This window comes from Amblyomma mixtum, chromosome 2 (assembly GCF_055824585.1).
Source record: "Amblyomma mixtum isolate Tamu chromosome 2, ASM5582458v1, whole genome shotgun sequence".
In the NCBI taxonomy this organism is placed as follows: domain Eukaryota; kingdom Metazoa; phylum Arthropoda; class Arachnida; order Ixodida; family Ixodidae; genus Amblyomma; species Amblyomma mixtum.
Genome location: NC_143013.1, coordinates 5,017,143 through 5,026,236, shown reverse-complemented (window position 1 = coordinate 5,026,236; position 9,094 = coordinate 5,017,143). Strand labels below are relative to the sequence as shown.

Sequence of the window (9,094 nt, the reverse complement as noted above, 5' to 3'; positions counted from 1 at the left end):
ATACTCAGACATTATACCCTTGTGTGCTCGGTGTTCAGGGCCTGACACTATGTAGACTATTTGCAATTACCCCCTCCTCCCTCCCCGAACTTTTTCCCGCTCAGCGCTAAACCCTGGACTCTGTTTGTAGTCTTGTTATTAACGCACATCCGGGCCTTCGTTTCGCCAACTGAAAGCGCGTCAGGCGATGCCGCAAGCAGCGATGCCACATTCCTCGACTACAAACTCTCACTGCGAGGCGAGCGAAAAGCTGTCGCGCCGATGCCGGCCTCCTAAATTCAGAAGGACGAGCCCGCGGCTCAGATGCTCGAAATAACCGGGCGTCCTTACTTTCCACCGTTTCTTTATCTTTTTCGCCGGCTCTCCGTCCTCCTCGCACCAGACAACAGTGTGTGGCCCCGGCGGTATATTCATGCGGGCCACCCTTCGTACCTCCCACGCGCCATACCCTCTCCGGTGCTGCTGTTTTTAAGAATTTCCTCCTCCTCCCTCCAGCTCGAACTGTTCGCAGCCTCCTAAAAAAACGACGCATAAAAGTTTGCGCACTGACGAAAATCCAGAAAGTAATGTCCCGTCCGCACAAAACAAACACAACCCAGCCGCCACTTCGGCCCCAACCTTCCCTCCGCCAAAATGGCTACCGAGCTCACCGCAGCAGCGCCCTCACCCGGCGTCTCTTCCCACTCCGCAGCCTGCTTTGAAGCATCACCAGCCCTTTGATTCACTGCCAGCAGAGAAAAGGGAAGTCGGAGGGGTGAGGAGGGAGAGAGAAACGAAAGTAGAAGAAAGAGGGGGCGCATGCCGCTGCGAACCACGGGAAGCATATCCTTCGGCGCGGTTTGCAGCGGGCGCGACGAAGGGGGGCCGGTTTTTTTCTCGTCCTGGGGAAGAAACTTTCTCGGGCCGCGGACTGGTCGCGTTTTAATTGAATTTGGTTCGATCGCGTAAACCTCAAGGCAGACAGGACGGCCGCGGAGCGGAAGAACTATCGTGTTTGTGTATGTGTGTGCGCGGGTGTGTACGTGTATGCTTTGCAGCACGGTAATCGACGCCGGACGGCCATGATTGGGTGATTGGGTTTCGTTTTGCGGAAGAAGAGACGGCGTGCGCGCGTGCGTGATTGTGGAAAGGAGGAGAGAAGATTGCTGTGGGCCGCACGTGAACTGGTTCGTGCCCACCACCCCCCTCGCCACCCACTGTGATCACTATGGGTGTCCGCGTCGTCGATCTCCCTTCCACGTGGTACCGGGTGGGATGCGCCTGGCTTCTACTCACCTTGGCGTGGTATGGTGAGGTCGCCGCGCTCGATAACGGGACGGTGCCGGTCACCGAGGCCACGGCGGTGGCCTCCTTCGGTGCTGGGCCAAGGTTGGACGATACGCTGCTGTACCTCCGGGATGCGGACAGCGAAGACCTGAAGGATAACGTCATCCAAGTGGGTGAGTGACGGGTAGCTGGAGTTTGTGCGTCTCAACTGACAGGCTGTTCCCAATAGGCTGATGTGTTATTATAGAGAAAGAAAGCAAAAAAGATTTTTGCATATTTTCGAGTAGAAACTCTAAACGAGCGAGGACGCACTTTTAGATCACTAGAGAAAATGCTTTCAGCTACACGAATCCAGGGGTAAAAATAAAATGAATCCTCTACAGGGAAAGCACTGGTTATTTCCTCTCCCTCACGTAATTATTTGAGGGCTCAGAACAACAAAAATTTGCAAGGGCGGTGTTTTTAAAGAGCAATCTAGCATTCATCCCTGAGCGATCAAGAAATATTTCCTGTTTATGAATAGATATCCGCGCTCGAGTGCAACCAAATGCATATAAGTGCAACAATTAAGCGGGGAAAAATGAATGTGGTCTGTGGAATGTGGAGACAGCTACTTTCGTCCCGCTTGCTTTGCAAAAAGAAACACAATAAAGCGTTACAAAACAGAGGCCAATTAACCCTGAGGACTTCATCATCATCAAAACTGCCGAGCTTAGATTGTTGAGGAATTTGGATGTATTTAACTTGAGTCGGTTGAATTGGGGCACTGAACTGAACTTTTATGATAGCTAATGCTGACTGACACGAAGTATGTCCTGGTTAGGTTACTCAATATGTGTAGACGTTATTGAGTGCTCCGGATGGTTTTCGAACGGCGAAATTTTGACACACCAAAGAAGTTTTAATACATCTTAAACCCTGCTTGAAATTTGTTGCTAGAACTACCAAAACATACACCGCTGCTCAACGAGAACCGCAAGGTGATGATAACAGTATAACGAGTTCGAGTGTAGCGAGTCATCAGAAGGTGGTCTGAAACATCCCTCGATTAAAATATTTATTTCGTTAATGCGGACCTATCTTGCCGGCACGTGTAGAGGATTTTTTCTATTTAAGCTTGAATCTATTCACCCGAATTCAAAATCCGATATCACGGTTACGTAAGATGTCCGGTCTGTGTATTGACAGCTTTTACACTCTTCACATAATTTCGGTCAATGGTTAATGTGGAAGAACTGCAGCCAGGAATGGATCGCGTAGCTTGACAAAGCGGTAAGCAGAGGACGGAGGAAGGTGGCCCTGCAAAGCGCCGTCGGTAACCAGCCTTCTAGTTAACGTTAACCGCGAAGTTAACCAACACTGCGAAGAAGTCATGAAGGCGCTTAAAGACTTGAAAGCAAACTATGTATGCTACTTTTTACTTGTGTCTCGTCTCTTGTACTTTGTGGTCGTGTGTGTTTGCGCCCTTTTAAAGTTTTCAATAATACAAACACTCAATGAACCAATAGATGTGTTCCCCACGAAGGGAAAGAATTACAGCGCCCTCCATGTACAACGCGAACTAATTCAGGGTAGGTGAGTAAAAGCGAAAACTTGAAACCTCGGTAGCTGCCGCAGTGCTTCTTGAAACGTTCGCGCCAGTGAAACTCGGCACCCGCCCAAGGATAGCGGCACTCAGTGGCGCGAGCTGTTTGTCAGTCGGCTGTTTTGGCATCGGTGCCTGCCATCACTTTTTGTGTTAGAATTGTCTCGCAGCTTGCTGCATACGCTAAGGAGCTTCGTTTTTAACTTCCCCAAATCTCACACTAGACGGCGCGCGAAACTCCCGCTTTTCCCTTATAAAAATGGTCTATAGAGTCTCTATAGACTTCCTTTATACTCTGTTGCCTACCTATAGAGATTTCCTTTTGTCAATTCATAGTCTAATACTGTCTACATAAAAGTATACTAAACGTGCATGGCCATAAGTCTATAGATTGTCTATAGACTGTTCATAGAGTTTGTATTGCCTACAGACAACCCTATAGAATTTGTCTCTAGAAAGTCTATAGACTTTATGGATTAAAGTGTATGGACAGTCTATAGACTGTCTAAAGACATCTTTGTAAGCGAACGGCGCTCTTTTGTCGACGAATTACGTTCGCAGGCAGTAATTTTATAAATTGGTAGAGCCAACCAGTAATAAAACAGCGATGGCAAGGCAGATGTCTATAGTTGCCGGCCACAATTTCTTTATGCATACTTGAATATATTGTTTCAAACGGTGATAAGCCACCGCTCAGTTTTCTCCAGTTTTGCCTCTTGCCGACTTACTACATTCTGCACCGTGTGATGCAGACAATTCGCAATCCTAAAGTTCTATCGAAGCTGCTCCGTCGGTTAGAAGCTTTGTGTTAAAGAGATTTGTGCAGTTTTTACGCTTTACGTGCGACGTCTCGGCTGGCTCCAGCTAAATTTTGCTTTGGGTGAAATGAAAGCAGTTATTTGGAGCGAACAGGAAACGTGCGCAAGTTTTAATTCAATTGCAGTTTTATACGGCACTTGAGAAAACCTTGGCCGCTCGATTTTTTTACTAATATGGAATCACCTTAAAACTGTCTTTTGCAGCGTATTGGGACGACGCACAGAAAGAGAAGATAACAGGTAGCCAGTGACCTTCTTTTTCTGTATCGTCCCGTTGCGCCGTTGCCTGCGAATGTCGACTCGTTGTATATATAAAAAAAAAGTCTCGAAAGACGGCGGTAATATCAACTACTTCCGTACATGCATGCAGCTGCAACAAAGGCAACAATGGTTTATACTTTGGAGAAATGTAAGAACAGTCGCATGGACTTGAAGCAAAGAAAGTAATGTCTTTGAGAGAACATTATATGAAGCTCGGAAAGAGCTCGTTCGTCTGCGTATTCCATTTTTTGCAAAAGAGTACCAGACAGAGGCCAAAAAAAGTCTTTACAAACCACGGAAGAAAAAGAGAAAGCACGTAATATAAAATATAAATGTAAAGGAGGAATGAGTGTATATGTCATCGTTGAAAATGGGGCCCATGTGATCAAATGACAGCACCTCAAAGAAATATACTAAAGCGTCCTAGCTCTGCCTTAAGGCACCGAAACATTTTCTATTATATCTTCATGTTTTCTTTGCATTGTTCGCTTATTGGCAGCCTTACTTTTCACTCGCGAATAACAGGTCATTTCCTTTTGAGCATTCAGAGCGTTCAAGATATGTCAAGAAAACGTGATGACAATATTTTATATCCTGGCCGTATTTTCAAAGCCCTTTGCGTGTCTCGCGAAAGTTCCCCGATGTTTTAGCTTTGATCACAGCGGTGGATACGGTATAACCATAACGAGATGTGATGAAAAATTTTTGTTTCTCAGATCTTAAAGGTATGCCTCATGTTTCCGTCCAATTCAGAATTTCTTTTTCTTTTGTTTCACGTCGCCTTCGGACATTAGATAGATTGAGACCGCCCGCGACATCATTCCCACCCCCTTCGAGAAGCGATCACATTTGCGTTTTTATTAAGAAAGAGAAGTGAACACAGAATATGGCAGAGATCTTTCCTATAGGCAGCACTGGTGATAAAACAGAGAAAAAAACAAAAGCACTCTCACATAAAAACTGACAAAGGTTTTCCTTGTCTTATTACGCATGTGCATATTTATCGAGCCCACCGGGGTGAAAAATACGAGACAAAAAATGTATGAAGAGAGGATTGCTTTGGATCTCTTTAACGCCCTGTCTCTTGGAGACCGTCCGGAGTGCGATGACAATTTGATATAAGCGATGCGAGAACTCAGTGGGACAGCACCATACACTGTCGGGAACGTCAAATAGGGATCTCTGGTGGTGGAAATGTGCCTCGTAAGTTTCCCTTTCTTTTTTCCCTTCCTTCATTTTCTAGAACCGAGTTAAGCCTTCTGAATGGGTATTTAGCATGCACGTCGTTCTGACAATATTATGCCTGCACAGGAGCTACATAAAAAAAATCGCACTCGAGGAAAAACAAAACTGTAAGGCTGAAAAATTTTCAGCTGGTAACAAGGAAGCGTAATTTTTTGAGTCGCTTTACAATTTCGTGCTTCACACTAAATGCGCTTTTCCCTGCAGCAAGGTTTTAGAAATCGAATTTGACCTGGTGACCTCATTCAGGGACATCTGTCCTCCGACGAATGGAGGTTTAAACCTGTTATTCCAATTTAATTACCGTAGTTATGGCTTGTAACGTCCTAACAGCGCTTATCGAAGGTGTATTCTTTGTTGCTTTTGTTGGCAGATTGCCGAAAAAACGCTGCATTGGTCACTGCCGACCGACAAAGTAATCATCGCTCATACCATAAAAGAAGAAATTAGCGATGAAGTAGGCCACACATTAATGTGCAGTAATTAGTGCTTTCTGCGACTTATTATGGAGATTGTGGAGTGATTAGTCAGTTTTCGGCCACGTTTTAATTCTAATTCAGAGCTTGGAACAAATTACATTAAAAACTCAACTCCTGGAAATCTGAAAGTCTCACATCGTGAAATTCCCTTATTTAGAGCTATGAATAGAAGACAAAAAAAATTCTCTTATGAAGGGGGGACTTCAGGTAAGCGCGATTAGTTGTTATGATCATGATTCTAGAAACTGCGACAGTTAATATTCGTGGCTCCCGGCAAATTTGGGTTCAAACCAAAATAGAATTTAGGCTGACCTCATAAGCAGTTAGGTTATATTGCTTTGCTACATTTATAACGTTTCTACACAACCTTCGGGTTGTCAAAGTAGTTCCACAGTTCCAAGAAATATTCACATTTTTTTTGCTCCTTCAGATTCCTATGGTTATTGCTTATTGCTTTTTCCCCGCTTGTAAGAGCTTGACATTTTTCATCGCCAAGCCCCTTTATAAAATGTGCCCTTATAGATACCGTGTTTTTTCGGTCAAAAATAGATTTACGAGTGTAACCCGTTGCCCTCCTGCGAAGCTGGCGCTGTGTAGAATATGATATCAATCTGCGTGCGAAAAAATTCGAGCTACAAAGGAGAGGTCGGCGAACGCGGTCTGGTCTTTCTGTCAAGAGCCGCGATAAGCCGGAGGAAATTGCCAAAAAGAGAAAGGGAGGGGAGGAAAATTTAGCTTTCAGTCTTTTTGTCTTATTTAAATTTATCTGCTAAGTTTCCGAACTAGCTGTTTATTATCTCACGTACTGCGGCCTCCTTTCCTTATCGGATCTAACCTCCGTTCAATAAACGCAGATCACGCACACGCACCCACGATGATGAAGTGACTAGCGACATTCGATTCGTGGAAGGAAGCTCGCCCGCAGTTTGACCTCGGCTTCTGGTACTTCGCAGAGCCAGCTCGCAGGGCAGGTGACATTTTACTCTAAGGCATTGAGATTTAAGAGTGCGCGCTTGCCGCGATGAAAATGATCAAAGGTATTTGTAGCAACAACGCCTGCGCTTTTTTGTGTGTGTGTGTCAGGGGTGCGGTGGGGGGTTATATCAACATTTTGTAGTCCTGCTTAAACCTTCGAAGTTATGGACGTTTTTTTGTATGGGTGCCAAAATTGAACATTTCACAGTGAAAAATAAAAAGCACCACAAGAGCGTTCGCACATTTTTTTTTTTTTCGTGCGTGAATGAAATGATATCTCTACAGCGGATCAAAAAATTATGAGCACGGTTCTTGTTACCATGCAGTATTAAGGACACAGCTATGCTGTAAAAAAAAAGTTATGCAAGTACAGGCTGTAATAACGCAACGCATGCTAGACAAAAAAAAAAGTGGAATGCTTGCTATGATTCTGTAGTTGATTTCTGCCTCTATGTTCTCATGTTATCGTCATGCTATGCTATTCCATCCTCAACTTCATTATTAGCTTTGTGGAAGCAGTCCGCGTACTTATACCGGGTGTTTCATGTAAGATGTTCTGCAATTTTTAAAAGGAGGTTTTTGTAGCGACAGCTACAGTACCCGCAGTCTCGCCGTTTTGCTGTGGGCCTTCAGCGCCACTTGTGAGCATGCGCAAGGAGCCGAGTGACGTCACAGCCACGCAGCTGGTTCGCCGCGCGCCGGGTGACAAATAAGGAAACTAACACTAATAGTAAGAAAATTAACTATTCAATGTAAGGTAACGAGCCTGCTAGTTAGCTCGTCTTAGTTGTATTCTGATGCGCTACACCGCAGACAATGCTATTCCGAAAAGAAAATCCGGTACATGTTTTTATCGGTGGCGATCTTCCTTTGAGACAACCATGGTTCGATATTTGTGCTTTCCTTTGTTTTGGTAAAAAGAAGCAAATTGTTTTTTTTTCACAACAATGAAACTGACTTGTAAGCAACGCCAAAAATGATTCAAATGGCTAGAATCCCTCCTGCATAAACAAGTGTGCATAATAAAGCCAGTGCGAAAGCAAGCATTCTCTCTAACTTCCAGCAAAAACAACAAAAAAGAAGGTTCTTGAGAAATAAAAAGAGCAGGTCGGCGAAAGAAAACATGCAAAAGCTAAAGCAACTTTTAATATAGTACTGTACGCATGTGCCATTAAACATCCCGCAGCTAGAAGCGGGATATGGGCGCCGTAGTGGGTGACTGCAGACTAAGTAAGATCATCTAGGTTCTGTAAAATGGGCTGACACCGCACAGCACACAGCGTTTTTAAATTCCGCGACAATCGAAATGTGGCCGCCGCGACCGGGATATGATCCTGCGACCTTTGAACCTCTAACATACTTCCTCCGCAAAAACAGAAAGAAAATATAGAAGCATGGCTGCTGTACATTTATACGCATTGAAGAAAGAATATCTGAGAGCCATTTAGAATAATACGAAACTTGGCTGAAAGCCAGGTGCACCAAGAAAAAAAAAAGAGGGATAACGCGGTCAGCGCCGTCTACTGTAAGCACGTGCCACCGTAAACAAGGCTCAATAACGACTACGACAGGGCAAACTGCGCGCCATAACACGGACAGATGTCTCAGAGACGTGGAGACGCACTCAGCTCGTCAGGAAAAGTTACGACTACGACGCGGATCAAGGAACCGTGGCGACTGCCGCCGAAGGAAGTTAGGAGCATTGCACATTAAGCATGTTCCTATGCCACGGATACCTTCGGTAGAACAAGGCAGGTTCCAGAACAGGTTAGGAGACTAGCTGCGTCAACAAAACCGTAGCCTCTGTGGGAGCAGGTTAAGTTCGTTCTCAGGGCTGCTCGACGTATTGTGCGATTTGTTCGGGGCACTCTGAAAGACGCGTCCTGTCCCCGTATGTCGATCCTCGCTGGGGCACTTAGGGAAGACCGTTTACTCCGTGAGAGCGTTAAATGCGAGTACAGGCGATGTCCGCTCTCTGGGGATTGCAATATGTTGTCACCCTCTACATCAGGTGGATACTTTGGCGGGAGCTTCGGCAAGGGGGATTGCTTAACAAAAGAATAAACCCTTGAATGCTTACTTACCACTCACAGAACTGGCCGGCTGTGCCCGCTTTCCTGACATCTATACTAATGGCCGAATCCCATATTGACATTGACATAAAAGAAAATGGCCGGGTCAGTTCTTGGGCTTCCAGATAAACAAAGAAAATGTACCGCCTTTGGTACCCGCCACGATATGGCACACGGCCCCAGAATGCACAGGTGCGTGTTGTTACTGATGGGTTAAGTTTATTCCCTGACTTTAAACTGTAGTTTAAATACGCCGACTTGCTAGTTTCTATTGGAAGAAGAATATAGACGGTTTTCGTATGTCTTTTCTGAAGCGCTGCTCGGACTGGGTTGTCTTTTCAAGTGCGGGATGAGCTTGAGGGGGTTCCCTGAATGGAAAGAAAATCGGAGGATCTT

At 45.2% G+C, this 9,094-nt stretch overlaps 1 protein-coding gene across 1 annotated transcript in view; it reads left to right on the top strand.

Annotated features, from left to right (window-relative positions):
* The first annotated feature begins 822 nt into the window (after positions 1-822).
* The window catches only part of LOC149358279 (glutamate receptor ionotropic, kainate 2-like), a 99,892-nt gene continuing 91,620 nt past the window's right edge, over positions 823-9,094 (top strand). Inside the window, exon 1 of the mRNA XM_089570309.1 lies at positions 823-1,439. Within this exon, the coding sequence (XP_089426435.1) occupies positions 1,208-1,439 (232 nt within the window). The 5' untranslated portion in view covers positions 823-1,207. The remainder of the gene's footprint in view (positions 1,440-9,094) is intronic.